Here is an 18,654-nt window from a genome sequence, read left to right as displayed (position 1 = left end):
GTGTGGGGGCCACTCCAGCGCCCTACACATCCAGAGGGGGCTGCCTAGAACCCCAGAATTCAGGATCGCCCGATTGTAAACCCCATGCTTGTCCCCCTAGTGCCTGGAACACTGTAGCTACTGAAACATGGTGGAAAGTACCAATAAGTGAAGGCTACTGAATTCCAGCTCGGGAACCCCCCCCCCCATTGACCATTGATACCAGCCTGTGCTTGTGTCCTTCCAGAAACAGCCTGGATACCTGCCTCCCGAGGCAGCCGCTTACTCTCTCTTCAGCCAGCACTGCCTGCTGGGAAGTTCTTTTGCCTTTCCCTGACCTTGGCAGAGCTACTTCACCCCTGCCCCTGCTCTGAGGGGCCCTCTGTCACAAATCCAGCCTCTGGGGACATCTGTTCGAGTGGCAGCTGTGGTGCCCTGAGGATGGGGGTCCATGGGGGCCCACTTTTCCCTGTCTGGCCCTCCTGCCTTCAGCTGGGAAAGGTACGAGGGTGAAGGGCCTGGGTGGGGGGAGGTCAAGGATGGCAGGTGTGATCACAGAGGGAACAGTCCCCACTCCCGAGATGGACCATGAGCTTTATTCTGTCTTCTGAGTGATTCTCAGGACAGCCGCTCATGCCTGGAAAATCAACACTTCCACCCTCTCAATGATGGGGGAGGAAGCTGAGGGCCAGAGAAGGAAAGAGGGGGGCGAAGGCCACACAGCTAGTGCATGCCAGTGGCAGAAGACCCCGGAGTCCATGATCCTCAGCCTAGTGCTCCTTCCATGACCCCTGGCTGTCCCTTCAGGGGACAAAGGAGGTGGCAGTGGTGCCACCCAGTTCCCAGGCTGACATGGGGTCTGTAGAAGTCCTCAAATGTCCTCCAAGGCCCCCTGCAGATGCCCAACCCAGGCCGTCTTCAGTACCATGTCATTACTAGGCACTTACACACTTCCAGAGATGGGGATCTCACCACACACAAGACAGCTATTCTATCCTGACTCCACGAACGGCGTGCATGTGTCAGTGGGGGTGGAGGGGAGGAGAGACTGCCTCCTCTCCCTTGGGGAATGCACCTTGCTCCGGCTCGCCCACTCAGGCTTGGGGCAGAGGCAACAGCATCTCCTGCTTTCCTGCCAGGGAACTTCCCTCCAGGGACTCCCCCAGAGCCTGTGTGAGGGGGTCAGAAGGGCTTCTGTTCAAGGAATCCTCCTCCAGGCTGGGGCTTCCCTGGAGGCAGAGCTGCCCGCCTGTGTGTGGGGAAATCTGCTCAACTCTTGACGCGCTGCCGCAGGTCTCAGGATGCCAGGACCCAGCTGGGCAGCCGCTCACCACCACAGGACCCCCGGTCAGGGGTCAGCAGGGAGGCTAGGGCTGAGACTCTGCCACAAGCTTCTATGTCACTCAGTGGCATGGGTGCTGCCTCCAGGCAGCCCTCCTGGTAACCATGGTTCACAAAGCTCTCTCTTCTTGGCTTCTTGGCTGTACCGCCAGCCCTGCTTGAATACATCTGTCTGGAACGCTCTCTGCCATTTTCTGGAGGAGTCTCACTTGCCCCTTCTCCAAAATGGACATCCTTGTGATTGGAGCCCCACTCTGCTCTTGGCTTCCCTGCGGCCTTGTGTCAGAGCCCCTCCGGCTCAGGCAACAAGTGCAGACATCTTGTCCTTCTTGGCCCAGTACAATCTTGTCCTTCTACCAAAAGGAAGTGGTCCTTGAGGAGGCAGGTGGCAGCTGGGGCACAGCTCTGCACCGGGGCTGTTACCGTTGCTGGGGGTGGGGTCACAGACACAGAGTGCGCCAAGACGTTTCTATCCAAACCCCGCAGTTTCCCAAGAACCACAGGAGTATGACTAGGAGAGGGCACACACCAAGTTGGAGACAGAGCTGGGACGGAGATTGCGGGCACTGGACTCCTAGTCCAGTGCTCCTGGCGTCTCCAAGCGGTCCTGTCTGTGCGTCTGAGCTGTGTGTGTCCCTCAGACAGGGACGGCCAAGTCCCAGCTGGAGACAGGGAAGAGGCTGGCTGAGAAACCCCTGAGCAGAAGGAGGAGACATTGCCAGGGCCAAGGGCTGGAAGCACTCAGGATTCCCACGGCTCCTCCTCCCTTGAGGGCCGACAGCATTTCAGAGCGCGGGAGATGTTCCACAACAGAGGAAACTGAGGCCCGAAGGGAGGACAGGGTGCTGGTTCTGGGGCTGCTTTCCTTGCTCCTTGCTGCAGTGACTTGGGGCAGGACGCAGGGGCCTTTCCTGGTGGTGGCTGGGTGCCGAGGGCCAGGGGACCTAAGTGCCACGTCTGAGCCCTTGGGGTTTCCCACCCACCCTCCTGAGCCTTGGCGCCTCCCCCCCGCCCCCCATAGCTCAAAATCATGGGGGCAGGGAGATGTCTGTGGGCCAGGAAAGGGTGCCCTGAGGTGGGACGTAAGTCTCCGGGTACCACAGGTCATGGGGTTCCTGCGACACCTGGCCCCAGGCACCACCTCCCAGGAAGCTCAGTGCTTGTTGGCAATTTTCTTTTTCCGAGCAGAGACCAGGTCGTAGAAGGGGACACGGGTGATGCTGCCTCTGAAATGAGAGCAGGTGAAAAGATCGCAGGGCTGGGCTGGCTGCCAAGGGGCTCTCAGCTCCCAGGGCTTGTAGCAGGGGTGTGGGTCTCCCAGGGAGGGGACGGCCTGCTCGGCTGCAGGAGGAAGGCCAGATGGCCCGACCAAGGACCAAGTTACGGTGAGGCAGCCTTGCCTGGAGTCCCACGGGCCGGGCGGGAGAGGGTGAGGCTGAGAGCAGACAGCCTCGAGAATTCTGCAAGTTCTCTGGGCCCCTCTTCAGACTCCCTTTCTCTCAGAGCCCAGGTGAAGCCAACAGACCTGCTTGCCCTTCCACCGACTATGTGGCGAGGCAGGTCCCTCCCCTGGGTGGGGGTGGGGGGGGGGTTCAAGGCCTCATCTGTGAAATGGAGGTCAGAGTGTGTTTGGCCTGGCCACTCCACAAGACTGCTGCATGGCTTGAGGGGAAAGACCCCGCAAGTCCCTGGGACACAGCTCCTGGCCCAGCGACCACTCTGGTGTCTTGCTCTGGCTGGCAGGACCCACCGTCATCCATGTCTCCCCACTGGCTCCTGCCCCTCACCTGGCTCCCTTCCACCTGTCCCTCCACTGCCCATCTCGGCACCCCCAGATCAGCCCCTACACCTTCCACACCTGGCCACACCCCTTCTCTGTTTCCCAGTCTTCGCAGTGGCCCCAGGAGAAACCCACACTAGCTGACATGGTGACCAAGGCCCTGCTATCCCGTGCAGCCTGGTCCCCCACTGCCCGGTCCCTGCAGAGCAGGACCCCAGGCTGCTGTCCAGGCAGGCCACGCACTGACCTGCCCTCTTGTCTTTGCCAGTACTGGTCTTTCCCCTACAAAGCCCTTCCCTCCCTCTCCACCAGGTCTTTCTAGGGCCGCTTTGGATCCCGGTGCTAACGAGAGCGCCATTCGAGAGTGCTGACCACGTGCCGGGCACTGGGCAAAGAGCTTTACATGCTACATCTCCCGGGATCGTCCTGCCAGCCCATGAAGTTGGGGCCTCACTCCCCTGTGTCCCGGGGGGCCCGGCACGGTGCGGGCACCCAAGGAGCTGACTTGCATGCCAGAGACAGGAGGGAGATTCTGGATTTAGCCCTTTTGCGGACAAGGAGACAAGGCCCAGAGAGAAGCAGGGGCCTCTGGAAGGGACGGGAGGCCCAGCCAGCCCTTACCGGATGGCCTCGATCCACTGGTCGCGCTCCTCCGCGCTGGAGGCAGAGATTCGGTATGACTCGTGCTTGCCCTCCACCACCTTGCCCTCACCGTCCGTCTTACACGCCTTGATCTTCTGGCCCCGGCAGCTGGGGTTGTAGAGCTCCAGGCAGAACTGCGGGGAGGTGGCGGGGTGAGGGCTGGGCAGGGGTGGGCGGAGAGGGCAGCTGGCCTGGCTTTCCTGGGCTTCAGTGAGGACAAACAGCGAGACGCACCCCATCCCAGGGCCGGCTTCTCGTGCCGGGCAAAGGGGCAGGAGCTGCTCCCCCTCACGCTGAGAACTTTCCATGTGCCAGCTCGACCTAAATGCACCATTTCCCCTAAAACCCCCGGCTGACTGCAGGGGAAACTGAGGCTCAGAAAGGAGCAGAGACTTACTCAAGGCCATCGGCCAGTGTCAGAGGCAGGCTCTGAGAGACAATGAGACCATCCCCTTTTGATGCCATTGACCTGCCTCCCAGGATCCCTTGGGAGAGAAACCGAGGCAACCTTGAGCTCCACCCACCGAGGGCCTCCTGGAGGGCCCAGGCAAGCCGCCCTCTCAGAAGGACGTATTCAGAAATACGTCCCCGCCCCCGCCCCCGTTGGCTGGGGCTCTCAGGACCCAACTGCGCCACCTACTGGCTTCTTGGGGTCATCCACCTTCTGCACAGAGAGGTTCTCAAGAGGTATGATACCCCGTGGCTCCTTGTCCTGCAGGAGTGGGGGAGGAGGGGGAAGGCCAGGATCAGCAAATGCAGCCCTGACACCCAGGACAGGGAATGAACTTGTGGGGCTCCCCAAACCCATAGCGGAGTGCACTCATCTCCCCAGACTCTGTCCGGCCCTGGAGGGGGAGGGGAGCAGGTAACGGAGGGGCTGGACGTTAGGAGGCTGGACTATAAGTGTGGCCCTGTCTTGGCCCTTGGCCCTGCCCCTCCTCCTCCCTGCCGCTCAGCTCAGTTTGTCCCCCTGTGAAATGGGTGTGGAGAGGGGCAGAATGATCTCAAAGGGGCCCCAAGCTCTGTTAGTGGACCACTGAGAGGGAGTCGGGGAGGGGGGGGAGGGACAGGGGCAGGCTCAGGAGACCCCTGCTCACAGTGGTGAACTCGAAGTAATAGAGACAGTTGTCGGTCAGGATGAACCAGCGGCGTTTCCACGTCTTCACGCGGCCCCCTGCAAGAGGCCAACGGCGCAGTTAGCTGGACTTCCTCTCCCTGGGCCACTGACACTTCCTTCCTTGACGGCAGGGCCTGGAGAGCTTTCCTCTGCCCCCTGCCCTCAAGCCTCCCAACCCCCAACCCACCGCACTTTCCCCCTGACCCATCACTTGGTCACTCAAACACCCTAGTGGCGCCCATCACCCCGGGCATCCCCTGGCCACTTGACCTGGCATTCAAGGCTCCTCCGTTATCAGGCCCCAGGCCCAGTGGCCGCCCTTCCCCCTCAGCTCATTCCTTGGACTGCTCCCTGCCTGGCACCGTGCTAAGCATTTCATCTGTGGCTTGCCAGGCAATGTTCTAGATGTTTTTAGAAAATATTTGCTTAGTAATCCCTACGACTGCCTATGAGGAGGGGACTGTTATTAACCCCATTTTACGGATGAAGAGACCAAGGCACAGGGAGGCTGTCTTCTGCTCAAGGTCCTGCAGCAGAGCTCAGATTCGAGCCCGGGGTCCTAGCTCCAGAGCCCAAGTGCTTGGCCCTTTTGCCACACACTGAACCCTCCCAGTGACCATGGTCCCCGTTTCACAGCTGTGAAAACTGAGGCCGAGGAACCTGACCACTGGCACATGCGTGGAGGAGCTGGGATCTGTGACTTAGAGTCGCCCTGGGGCTGGGAACAGTCTGTCAGGCAAGGAAGGAGACCCTGTGGTCCGCAGAAGGGCTGGGATACGGGCATGGGGACAGGGAGGGCTTGGGCGGGCAGCCCCAGCCCAGGGCTCTGCTCCAACACGAGGTGTCTGTCCTTACCTGCCTCCAAATGCCACTGTCCCCGGCTGGGCTGCCTCTGCTGGGGAGGCATCCAGGAGTGTGCCTGGGGCCAGGGGCAGACGGCTGGGCCCTGCAGCTCCCCTGCCAGATTCTGCAGCCGGCCGTCACCCCAGCCTCCACCCGTGGCTGCTCTCTGCAGGCGGGAGGTCCTCCCAGCCCCCTCATCATGCTGAAGGGAAGCTCCCCTGAGCCACATCCTGTCCCACTTCCTCCCCCAACCTCAGGGACACCCAACCCTCTGCCTACCCACTTGTTGGCTGTGTGGCCTCAGATGGGTACCCTAACCTCTCTGGGCCTGGCTTCCTCAGAAGCCCTCCGGGAAGAGAGACAGGCCTGTAGTTGAAGGGTCTATGGGACTGTTGGNCTATCTCCTCTTCCCCCCCGTCCCCCCCCCCCCCCCCCCACTGTCCCAGGACAGACAGATGGAGGGATGCGGCAGGCGGACAGCTGCACTGGGGGTCAGGAAACGGTGTGTGTGTGTGCGTGTGTTACCTGACTTAACCCCCGAGACTGCATGTTAACGTGTGCGTGTGTCCGGTGTGTGTCTGAGTGTGTCTGCCGCGTGCCGTGCCCGAGTGTGCGCCTCACCCAGCTTGAGGAGCCAGCCCTCGCGGTCAGGGTTGAAGAAGGTATGAGTGAGGTCGTTGCCGTCGTCCTCCGGGATGGAGAAGGGCTCACTCTTGATGCTGTCGAAGAGGTTCTGTCCCCAGAGAAGAGAGGGGAAGACCGGGCTGTGATGTCCAGCCCAGTCCAGAGCCTCGGCCCTGCGGGGCCCGTGTGGCCTGGGAACTCTCCGTGCTTCCCCCAGGCCGCTGGGGTCCCTGACCCCACCACGTGCCAGGTCTCCCTGCTCTGGGGCCAGAGCAGTGTGCGGGGAGGCCGCTCCTCAGAGAGACTGTGCCCAGCCGCCTCACCCATGGCCCTCGCCACCCTGTCACCACTTCCGTGCCTGTCTGCTTGCCGGGCTGGGTCTCCCCCACTGGGTGGGGCGCTCCCCCAGGGCAGGCCTGGTGTCACAACCCCCAGGACTCCCCCAGGGCCTGGCCTCAAACAGGTTGGCAACTCCTTACGGACCAGGCGGTTGATGGTAACCGCGCCCCCCAGCTCCGCCTCCCCGGCCCCTGTTGCTGGAATTCCGCAAGAGCGCTGGCTTTGGCGCCAGGCTATCTGGGTTAAAATCTCAGCTTAGTCACCTGATGGCTGTGTGAGCCTGGGCCTGTTCCTCACCCTATCGGATCTGCTGGTCCTCATCAGCAGAAATATGGAGAAAGATGCTGACGCTTCAGAGTTCGGGGGGGGGGGTTGCTAAATGGACTCCACAGGGATGAGAGCCCCTCCCTGCCTTAGGTCCAGGGGAAGCTGAAGAGGAGGGAGGGAGGCACACAGCTCCTGCCTTCACCCAGCCACCCAGCACCCCTCTTCCATGTCAGATAAGGGAGTCAGAGACGGGCACCCCTGGGTCTGAGAGCGTTGCAGACAAGGACACCCAGTTGGGCCTGTAACACCCCCACACATGTTCACCTGTGTGTGGGCACACGCATATAAATGCTCAGACACACGTACGCACTGGGGACACTGCAGCCAGGGTCCGGGCCTCCTTAGGTAACATCCGTGAGGGGAGGGGGCCCCCCTTTTGCTTAGGTGCAATAGCAGAGACTTCCTGGTGTACCCTGGGTCAGGGGACACAGAGATCGACCAGGGAGTTGGGGATTGACTGCCCGTGTTGAGAGGCCCCTCCCGAGGACAGATTCAAGGTGGGATGCCGAACTCGGCTCTCAAGGGCAGAGACCTGTTCCAGGTGGGCTGCGATCACGGGGGTGGGAGTTCCCAGAAAACAGATTTCAGTTCTCCATGCAGGACCTTCTAGCAGTTCGAGCTGCTGGAATATGGATGGAGCAAGCTGGTATAGTAATGAGTTCCTCGTCCCTGGAGGTATGCAAGCTAGGGCTGAGACCTCCATGTGGATGTACGCAATGGATCATCCCGGTGTGTTCTGAACCCCCTGCCACGGGGCCCTGTGTTCTACGATCAACCTGCCCTTATTTCCAATTGTTTGGAAATACGTTTCTAAACAGTTTCTGCTTATTAAAACTAGACCCAATGCTGGATCTCGTCTCGAAGATAATTAAATCATCTCCTTCTGTTGCCTTTGTGTATACTGCTGTTTCGATGGTTTCCTTGAGATTTGAAGTGAAAAATTTCACAAGTACTGTTTGAGTCCCCCAAAGTTTTAGAAATGGTGTTTTGCTGGTTTTTAAAGGTCTGTGCTGACCTGATAGCTCTGGGGTTGGGGGGAGTTACAATGCCACCAGAAGCAGCTTTCCCTGGGCTTGATGGAGGTAGCTTCGGACTGACTCTGGAGGCCCTGGCTTGGCCTGGCTGTGCTGGGGGGAGGCGGTGCAGGGAGGAACAGGGACCACTAGCCCTTTTTGTGGAACCCCTGTACCCTTAGTGCAGCTGGGAAGCCCTGCGGCCCCTCCAGCCCAGGCCCAGCCCTGGGAATTCCCAAGTGGTGCTGGCTGATCGAACAAAGGCCAGTGGCAGAAAGGCCTTGTCAGCACCGCTGTCAGCACAGACCAACATTGGGGAGGCCCGGGAGGCAAGCAGGGGGCCAGACAGGGGGGCCTCATCCTCTGCAGTACCCACAAGGGGCCCCCTGGCAGCTTCTGTGGGTCGCCTATCAGCTTGCACATTCTGCCCCCACAGAGGAAATGGCTCCGTTCATCTACCATCCCTGCACCTTGTAAACACCAGTCCTCCCCCGTAAGTAAACAGTGTGGGCGGCCACCAAACCAGGCCGGGCAGACGTGATTAGAAAGACAACTGCCACCTTCCAGCGGTTCTGCGGGTCTGCTGGTCTTGTGTCTGTCTCTCTCCACCCCTAGTTTTCCTCTGGGGGCTCACCTGCCCAGACACTCTGTCCAGATGCCTGAGGGGGGTTGACACCCACCGCCCCCTGGCCCAGGCTCCAGGAAGGAGGGAATGACCCCCATCTGGGCAATCCGAACATCTCCTCCCACTGGCCTCCGGTGACAGGTTCAGGGAGGACATGTGACCCAAGCCAGCCAATAAGCCTTAATTCTGGGACTTTAGTTTGAACTGCTAAGCAAGAATGAGCCCCGAAGCCTCCTGGGCCATCTCTGCCGCAGCTTGAAGACACCTGCTTAGGAGGGAAGCCAACGTGGAGGAGAAGGCTGCTGAGAGATGGAGAGAGCAGATCGAGTCCTGCCCTCACTGAGCACCCTGATCAAGCTGAGCCTGAAGCTGACAGATCTGAAGCCAAATTGATCCCTGATCTTTTCCATGACATGAATTGAGCTTCCATTAGCCAGGAAGCAACTGGTAGCTGGGAAACACAGCCAAGTCCTCCATCCCCAAATCCTGCCTTCTGGTCTCTGCCGAAGGAAGGGCGCTGGAGTCAGACAGACGTGGGTTCGAAGCTGGTGTCCTCACAAACTATGAGACCCTGGCCAGCTACTGCTCTTGGAGGTCTGTTTCCTTGGCTGTAAATTGGGAGGGGTGCTCACTGCCTAAGGGTGTCAGGAGGAGTTAATGAGAATATAGAGGGCCCAGAACTGGGCCTGGTACATGGCCAGTGCTGATGGAGATGTTTGGGCAAGGATCCAGGAGGTCCAGGGCTGCCCACAGCAGAAGATGCCCTGAACTGGGAGACTGTTCCCCTGCCTGGGCCTCAGTTTCTCCACCTATAACACCAGAGGCTGGAGAGCCCTCCTTCTTGGCCTCTCTCCTTCTTCCCCTCTTCCACCTGAGCTCCGTCTCTGGGCAGCTCTCTCAAAGTGAGTGGTTCCCTTCTTGGCATTTTTTGGGTACCCTGCCCAGTGCCAGGAGCTTGAAGTGCATTAACTAGGCTTCTCAGGAGAACCACCTGAGGGCACCATCATCTGTCCACTTTGTGGATGAAGAAACTGAGGCTCACACTCAAGGTCATAGCCATAAAGGGAGCTGGGATTTGATTTCCTATCCTCCGAGTCCACACCCTGTACCTTTGCCCCGAGTTTCTTAGGCATTCTGCCTCAGCCCTATCAGGATAGCCAGGGCAAGACGGGCTTCTGTCCCCTGTCCCCTGCCTCCCATAGTGCACCTCTCCAAAGCCTCGTTCAGCTTAGAAGCATGATGTATCCTCCGCAGGGCCCAAGCTCCAGGACCACGATGAGGAATCCTTCTGCCAGGTGGCAAACTTTGAATTTCTGAAGGTGCTTAAAGGTGAGTTCTTGCTTTACATATAGGGAAGATGAGGCCCAGAGAGAAGGCGGGCAGACGCCCCCCAATCCGCACAGCTCCCGGGCTCCCACCAGACTTCTGCAGTAAAAGCCCCGAAGAGCAAGGACCAGACTTGTGGGGTTCTCTTCCCACCTTGGGAAGCCTCTGGATTCATTAGCCACACTCACGACACAGGCACTTGGCTAAATACCTTACATTTCTACACTAATCCTATGAGCTGGGAGCTCAGAGAGGTCAAGCCACTCACCAAACGTCGCACAACCAGAGAGTGGGGGAGCCGGGATCAGGATGTGGTTATGACTCCGACCTTCTGTTCCTTCTCCGCACCCCCTCCCCACCTCTGTGCCTGCTTCTCTTGGCTGCGAGGAGGGTCATAAACCCTTCCCAGACCTCCCAGACAGTGTGAGGCTAAACTGAGATGCTAGACCCTAAGGCCCAGGAGGAGAGAGTTACAAGCTCTTCACAAATGTAGTGCATTGTTACTAACAAAAGGCTTGAATGGGGGAAAATGCCTAAGGAGGGAGGTGCTCCAGAAGGCTCATGGAGGTGTTGGGGGGCTGAGGCAATAATGCTGTCATGTCATTAACTCATGATCTGCCAGACCAGGTGTGCCCAGCTTCCCCCCACCAGCACCACAGTGAGATGACTTACCGATTCCCAAATGCACTTTAGATTTCGGGCATTTTACTAAGTGCCGGAGTTTTAAAATTATTGGTAATTATTCTTCAGAGTGACCTAAGCCTCCATGTAGAGCCCGTGCTCTCTACCTGGCAGGGGCTATGCCCTTTACATTTTTACAAATTGCTACTCCCAGCAGCTCGGTGACGCAGGCATCATTATCCTGGTTGAGAGAATGGTGGCTTGGAGAGGGGGGTGAGTCATTCCCCAAGGTCACCGACAGACGCATGGGGCGGGGGGGGGGCGTGGAGACGGGATTTGACTGGAGCTCTAACCAGCTCTCAAGGCCTCATTCTGTGTTGTGGTTCCCCCACCTTGCCCCATGATAAACTTTCTACTCTGGGGACCAAGGAGGGTGGTGGGCTAAGGGCGTGGCAATTCTTAAACAGGGAGGGGCACCGAGTCCTTCCAGACCCAGGCTCCCCCACCCCCAGTTGGCGGGGTGCTAAGCTGGGAAGGGTGGGGTTCACACCCTCTCCTCCCCTCCTGCCAGGCTGTCACTGGGAGGCGACAGGAGCTTTATTGAGCTCTGGGGCATCTTTAGTCCTGGAAATGAACTGTCAATTCATTTTTGCTGCACAGGCTCTGAAGCTCACCCCCGTGTTTACAAAACGGTTCCTAACTCCGTGTTGTCCATAGTTACCAGGCAAAACCCTGAAGCTGTCATTCAAAGCCTCCTTCGGAAGCTCCGGCTCCACCTTGCCACCTGTTCCTGTCCATACATACCCCGCAACCCCAAGCTGCCACTCTGGACCCTTCTCCCTTTCCCAGCCAGGCGAGGCCTGGATTCTGGCGGTTTCCCCTTTCTGGAATGCCCTTTCTCTGCTTCCCTCTGTGGAAAACTCCCATTCAGCCTTCAAGGCCCAAGTAAGAAGCCATCTCCTCTGTGAAGTCTTCCAGGATGGCCCCCTTCCTCTGCCCCCAGGAGAATGACAGTTGTGTCTCCGTAGTTACGTCCCCGTAGTTAGTACGGGATTCACATACACATCATCTTCCCACCAGACCCTGAGCTTGGGCTGGGCAGGGCCTGTGGTTGATTCATCCCTAGGTGCCCCGTGCCAGGCATGGGACCTGGCGCACTGTGGCAGGAGTGGGGGCTGTTTGAGGAAGAGATAGGAGGCCTGCGTTCCACTTGGCTTGCGAGCTGCCTTGTGGAAGACTCAGTTTCCCCCTCTCCGAAGGAGGGAAGGCTTTTAACAGAGTCTGAGGATTTTCAGCTCTGACATGCAGAGAGTCTAAGAATCTGGACTTCCAAGCAAAACACCCCAGTTGTGGGAGGCGCCCTTTCTGGAAAGTGCGAATGATGGGTGCCCAGATTGAGACCACCCGTCTCAAGACAGTCACCAACGTGGGTGGCCCCTCTCCGAGCCCCCTCTTGGAGTGCTCCATCTCAGAGGCGCCCCTCGTGGGCTGTCCACCCAAGGACGGGCCTGGGGACCAGACGCCTGGCGACCAGGTGGCTTGGGCCGTGGGCTCTCTTACCCGCAGCTGTTCCTCAGGCAGGTCACCGCCGTCATTGATGCCGCGGTTCATGGACACAAAGCGCTCGAAGGGCGGCCTGTCCCGGACATTGGGGTTGTGAAGGCTGGTGTTGAGCATGATGATGGAGAAGGACAGGACGTAGCAGGTGTCTGCGAGATGGGACAGTGGTCATGGTCCTGGCCCTGGTCACTCTCCCCTCCTCTGCCCTGACTGCTTCGAGGGGTCAAGCATCACCCGTCTCAACACCCCAAAGTCCGGGCTGTCCTAGCTTGACGTTCGAGACCTGGCCTCCTCCCCACTCTTACAGGCCTCCCTGCTCCAAAGAAAGTTCCGCTGCGCTCCTGAGCCCCTCCCACGCCTTCCCACACCTGCACTTGGCTCTCACAGGGGGGCCCCCTGCCAGGCACGCCCTCCCCTTCCCTTTGCTACCCACTTCAACCCTCCTCTTTCAGCTCGAGCTTAAGCCTCTCCCCGAGCCCTTCCAGCCTCCCTGCCCACTCTGTTCTCTGCCTCCGCAGAACTCGGGGAACACGTATTGTTGGCTACACTGTTCAAGCCTTAGTCACGTGCAACTAGGCAATCTTGCCGGTGTTGTGGGGCTCCGGGGGCCCAAGCTCTTGTGCCGTCCCTCAGACTTTCATGGGCCTGGGGGCGAGGTGGGCTAAGCATTTGGGAGGGAGGTGACTGCTCCTCTGGGGCGTTTTTAGGCTCTGGGTCCAGAGCCAGGGAAGTCCAGCTATGTCTCCAACCCCCCGGTGGGCTTTGGGAATGTACTTGACCTCAGCTTCTCCGTCTGTGACACCAGGAGGTTTAACCTGAAGTATCTTCACGCCCTAGAACATCGACGATCCTACCTCTGAAAACAGTGGCGCCCGACAGAACCGCCGAGTAGCTGCCCGTGCCCATTACAACCCTGCGAGGCAAGCACTGTTACTAGCCCCTTGTACAGAGCAGGAAACTGAGGCACGGGGAGGGTCAGTTACATGCCCAAGGTCACAAAATGACGCAGTTAGACTGATTCCCTTCTGGTGCTTTAAAATTCCATCCTTTCTACAAATATTTACTGTGCACCCACGAAATGCTGTGGACCAAGGATTCACTGGGGAATAAATTTGAAATGGTCCCTTACCCCTGTGGGGTGTTTAGACTAGTGAAGGTGAAAGATGATAAACAAACACAGCCCCAATTTATACACAACTACAAGGTAGGGCAGGTGCTCCGTGGGACCTGACTATGGTCACACAGCCAGGGACAAGCCATGGCTCTTCTCTGAGTCTGTGTTAGATGCAGAGAGGAGAACAGTGCTGACCTCAGAGAGTGGGTGCAAAGATTCCCTGACTTTGCCCAGGTAGCGCTCAATAAATGGAATTCGTTATTGTTGCTGCGGTAACTTCAGGAACAGAGAAGAAGCCAGGACAAGCCAGCCATGATGACTTCTTGTCCACCCTGCTGGGGGGCGGGTGGTGGTCTGCAGTACTGATCTTTGCTGATATTTTCTATACCCTTGTGCCCCCAACCTTCTGCCCAGTGTATTTCCTGCTTCTGGCCGTTGCTTGGATGAAAACTCCAGCCCAAAAGGTCCTTTCTCCACTTTGACCTCCTAGAGAACTCCTATTCATCCTTGAAAGCCCTGTTCAGACCCCACTGCCTCTGGGAATCTGTCCTGGATAGGCTGACTCTGCCACCGCTGCCTTGGCCAGGGGGACGGTGCATTACGTCCTGTCTCCTCTCCCAAGGACCGGGCCCTGAGGCAGCTCTGACATGTGCCTGACAAGTGCCCAGCAGAGGTCCTGGCCCAAAGCTGGCACTCAGCCAAGAAGTGTGGGCTCCCAGGATCTGGGTGTTTTGGGGGGGACCTGAGAGGGTGGGGTGGCCATGTGCCCGCAGTTCCGGAGGGGTCCTGCAGCCCCATGTGCCCTCCCACATGGGCACCTGTGGACTGGAACACGCCTGGGTTGCAAAGACAGTATCGGGTGGCAAACGTCTCCATCATCCGATCGATCTTCTGGGCCTCGCCTGGCAGCCGGAAGCTCCAAAGGAACTGCCTGGGGGAGGAATGGGGCTGTGGGTGGTGGGGCAGGTGGGGATTGCGGGGGCACCGGTGGGGGGGACCCCGGATAAGCTGCTCTGCCTCTCTCTCTCTCAGCCTTAGTCTTTATCCTGTAAATGGGAGAGTCTGCCCCCGTCCTCTGGGCTCACGCGGATGTGCCTTTTCTTTCGAAGTACAGGAGCAGGGTGTGTGCCCCTTTCGGCTCATCTGGAACCCAGAACCCCTTGTGGCTCCTCCCCCTCAGCCCAGGGGGTGACTCCGTCGGCCCTGGGATCTGACTGGGGACCCCTGGGCAGGTGCCCTCCCCTGGCTGGGCTTCCTGTTCTTCCAACCTAAGCCCTTCCAGAGCTTCAGGCTTAGATCCCCAAGGGCAAGGGCTGTCTGTGCTGCTCTCACACCTCCCCCTGGGCCTCACCCCGGCCTGGGCACCCAGGGACTGCTCCGTAACCTGAGAAAGAAGGGCGGAATGAATATTGGAGACTCCCGACCACCTACCCCTCTCCCTTAAAGAGCGTGGGAATTGGAGGGAAGGCCACATTGCTTGGATCGTGGTGGCTTCTTCCTTCTCTGCCTTGCAAACTCCTAATCATCCTTCAAAGCCCAGATTCAAATGCCCCCATTCGGGAGCTCATTTTCCAGGCACTACCCATAGCAGCAAGACTTACTAAGCCAATTCTAAGTACTTTCTGTTTAGTTTTACAGCCCTATTAATTTTTTAAAAATATTTTATTTATTTATTTGACAGAGAGAGAGACATCCAGTGAGAGAGGGAACACAAGCAGGGGGAGAGGGAGAGGAAGAAGCAGGCTCCCAGTGGAGCAGGGAGCCTGATGGGGGGCTTGATCCTAGGACCCTGGGACCATGCCCTGCGCCAAAGGCAGACACTTAACGACTGAGCCACCCAAGCGCCCCAGCAGCCCTATGAATTTGGTACCACTACTACTATTATTATTATTTTATTTTTAAATATTTTATTTATTTATTTATTTGAGAGAAAGAGTGAGAGAGAGTACAAGCAGGAGGAGAGGCAGAGGCAGAGGGAGAAGCAGACTCCCCGCGGAGCAGGGAACCAGACCTGGGTCCTGATTCCGCGACCCTGAGGTCATGACCTGAGTCGAAGGCAGACCCTTACTTAACCACTGAGCCACCCAGGCACCCCTGTTATTATTATTTTTTTAAAGATTTATTTATTTATTTGACAGAGGGAGTGAGTGGGGGGTGGGGGAGGGAGAGAGGGAAAGAATCTTAAGCAGACTCCCTGCTGAGCACAGAACCTGCCGTGGGGCTCGATCCCAGGACCCTGAGATCATGACCGCGTGGACACCAAGAGTTGGATGCCCAACCGACTGTGCCGCCCAGGCGCCCCTAATTGGGTACTATTAGTATTCCCATTTTACAGATGAAGAAACTGAGGCATAGAGACTTGGCCCAGAGCTGGGATATGAACCCGGCAGTCTGGCTCAGGGCTTAATATGTAATAATAAAGGGAATACCTCCTACACTGTATTAATAAAACAAACAAAACCCTAATCTCAGAAGCAGTGGGAATGGCGGAAGTAATAGTAACGGTCATCCGGGTAATTCAATCCGGCTATAATAATGTAAGAAGGCGAGCCCCAGCGGCAGTAGGAAGGCACCTGCTGCTCCCGGCAGGGCGCCCGGTGAGCCCACGTGACCTCAGCTCTGAGGGGGCTGCTGTCAGCAGCGAATTCCTGCCCCTCACTTCCTCCTTTCCGCTCCTGATGCTGTGTTCGTGCCCTTGGTGTGGCTCCTGATGCCCCCTCCCCGCCCCAGGCTGGGCCACCCCCCCGGGGGCGGGGCCCCGCTCCCCGGACCACTCACCTGAGGGCCTGCACGAGGTTGAGGTTGGCAAACTCGTGGCAGTCCACGAAGGCCTGGAGGACCTGCAGATTGAGGGGATCCCTGGAGAGGGCAGGAAGGAAGGCACACGCACTTGGGAACTTGCTGGCACCCACCTCCTGGAGGAGTGGAGGTGGGGGAGGTGGGGGGAGGGGAGCCGCGTCCTCCTTCCGGCTCCAGCCACCTTCTGGTCTGCTCGCCTCTGTCTGAGCCGATATCAGCCCCCATACACCCCCACGGTGTGTTCACCCGGGAGGGGAGCCCTGGCTTGGGAGCAGCCTGCCCTGTGTCAAGTCCTTCCTCTGTCACTTCCTGCCTGCATGACCCTACCCAAGCCCCTGGACCTCCCCAAGCCCCCGTGTCCTCATCTGTACAATGGAGAGAACCATGCCTACTCTCATTTCTTCCCACTTCCCAGCTCAAATCTGGAAGCTCTGCCCTTTTGTGCCACCTGCATCCTCTGCTCTCTTAGGAGAAGGAATGTGTTCACTGGGGAGCCTGGGAGAAGGGTTGCTGGTCTGGCTCCCCCCTTGTCACTTCCAGCCCACCTGCCACCCCCAACAGCCAGAGGCGTCCTTTCCCACCACTCCTCCGCCAAAACCCTCCCATGGAGTCCCACCTTGTCACCTACTACTTCTTCCCTCCCTTGGTCTCTTCGCTGTTCCTTGAGCATGCTTCTGCCCCAGGACCTTTGCATGTGCTTTCCCCTTTGTCTGGCATGCTCTTCCCCCAGATGTCTTTACTGCTCACCCCTTTGAAGTGTCAAGCGTCACTTTCTCCATGAGACCCTTCCTCCACGAGACCCTTCCTGTCCACAATATTTAAAGTCACAACCCTTGACCTGCAGTTTGCAGTGGTTCTCATCTCCCTTCCCTGCTTTATTTGCATGCCAAAGAACTTACAATTTTCTAGCCTATTTTACATATTTGGGGATCTGTCTTTCGCACTAGAATGTATCTCCCTGAGGGCAGGAGTTTTGTTTGTCTTGTTCACTAGGGTAAATCCAGGGATTAGACACTGCCGGGCACACGGTAGATACTAAAACATACCTATTTGTTGAACGAACGAGTGAATGGAGGAAGGAAGGAAGCCCGGCTTTGGTTCAGAAGGTGGAGGGGGTGATCAGTTAGTCCTCTCGAGCCCAAGAGGTATGACTTCTCTAACGTAATTCACTCCCTCGTTTACCTGCACACATGCACACACCTGTGCACCCCTGCACACCCTCATTCCCTATCTGCCTAAGGCCACGCCCCACCTTACCTCTCCCCCAGGTAGGTGCCGATGGCTGTCTTGTTGAGGCCCTCGCCCTTGTACAGGAACTGGGCGATGTCCTGGACGTTGTGGGCCAGCAGTTTGTGCTCAATGAGATACTGGATGCCCTGGAGGGGTATGCAGAGCCCATGATCAGCCCCCACACAGCCACCGGCTAGAGTGGAGGAAGGGAGGGGGGGTCCCATGGCCAGACTGGGGGACAGGTGGTGTGGCATGGGGGCCTAGCATTCTGACGTAGGCATAGACTGTTCTGGGAAGTTCTGTCCCTCCTTAAGGGAAGCTGCCTTTGTAAGATGGTGAGTCCCCCATCACTGGAGGCACGCAAAGAGAGATAGCATTCCTGCAATGAACGAGGTTCACGCCATGGGCTCCCCAGGCCCCCTTCAGTCTGAACTCTTAGATTATTATTATTTTTTTAAAGATGCGGGGCTTGATCCCAGGACCCTGGGATTAGGACCTGAGCTGAAGGCAGATGCTTAACGACTAAGCCACCCAGGCACCCCTGAACTCTTGGATTATATGCTTTAATGGTTCTATGAATTTATAACTTTAAGATTCAATGATTCAGACATTTCTTTTGTCCCCTGAAAACTTATATATTTAAAAATAGTGTTGCATTTCTTTCTCTCAAGTAATCTATGTCCACTGTATAAAAATTAGAAAAAAACAGCTAAATCAAAAGGAGAGGAAATTGCTGACTCCCACCATTCAGAGGGAGACAGTGTCCATTGTGGTGCCTTTCCTTCCCTTTCTACGTGAAACTGCTTTCCTGATCTGACGATATCGCACACGCCTCCCCCCAACCCCGACACTCAGAATCTGCCCTTCTAATTTTGGGAGTTTGAGGGGTCAGTCTCTGGTTTTCTGTGAGGGTTCCCTTGTGTCCCTGTTCCTCTCGGGGAAGAGTTTGCTGGAAGGTGGGGGTCAAGTTGAGGGGGAGGCTCTCAGTGACAGGCAGAGGGTCCTGGGACCCCTCAGCGGCCCCTCCCTGGTTCTCTGGTGGGAGTATGAGTTAGTGCGGGTGTGTGTGTGTGTATGTGTGTGCACGCACGCGTGTGTGTGCGTGTGTGTTCCATGTGGATGGGGCCGGGGTCCGATTCTGTGGCTGTGGGTGGCGAACGGGTGCGTGACACTGTGATGGGGAAGAGGCAATTTCTCAGTCAGAGCAGTAAATTTCCAGGGACCCCTTGGCTGCCCTGACCCCACCTCTGTGTGTCAGCTTGTGGTTTCCTCCCGTCTTTGTTCAAGCAGGAAGGGAACCGGCTGCCACCTAGCTGGGTGAGAAGTGGGGTTGGGGTTGCTCCGAGGCCAGGGGAGGGGTGGGGGTGTGGGGGG

At 57.8% G+C, this 18,654-nt stretch overlaps 1 protein-coding gene across 3 annotated transcripts in view; it reads right to left on the bottom strand.

The window, feature by feature from the left end:
- Positions 1–553: 553 nt before the first annotated feature.
- The window catches only part of CYTH4 (cytohesin 4), a 29,202-nt gene continuing 11,101 nt past the window's right edge, over positions 554–18,654 (bottom strand). For 2 of the 3 annotated variants that reach the window (XM_034643487.1, XM_034643488.1), the window contains 9 exons: positions 17,308–17,426; positions 16,030–16,140; positions 14,070–14,182; positions 12,138–12,286; positions 6,324–6,435; positions 4,840–4,916; positions 4,383–4,454; positions 3,722–3,876; positions 554–2,546 (listed from right to left, as the gene is read on the bottom strand). In XM_034643487.1, coding sequence (XP_034499378.1) covers positions 2,474–2,546; positions 3,722–3,876; positions 4,383–4,454; positions 4,840–4,916; positions 6,324–6,435; positions 12,138–12,286; positions 14,070–14,182; positions 16,030–16,140; positions 17,308–17,426 — 981 coding nt within the window. In that variant the 3' untranslated portion in view covers positions 554–2,473. The remainder of the gene's footprint in view (positions 2,547–3,721; positions 3,877–4,382; positions 4,455–4,839; positions 4,917–6,323; positions 6,436–12,137; positions 12,287–14,069; positions 14,183–16,029; positions 16,141–17,307; positions 17,427–18,654) is intronic. The other variant, XM_002914565.4, reaches the window with a different exon arrangement.

This window comes from Ailuropoda melanoleuca, chromosome 15 (genome assembly GCF_002007445.2).
Source record: "Ailuropoda melanoleuca isolate Jingjing chromosome 15, ASM200744v2, whole genome shotgun sequence".
Taxonomy (NCBI): domain Eukaryota; kingdom Metazoa; phylum Chordata; class Mammalia; order Carnivora; family Ursidae; genus Ailuropoda; species Ailuropoda melanoleuca.
This window is presented reverse-complemented; position numbering and strand designations above follow the sequence as displayed.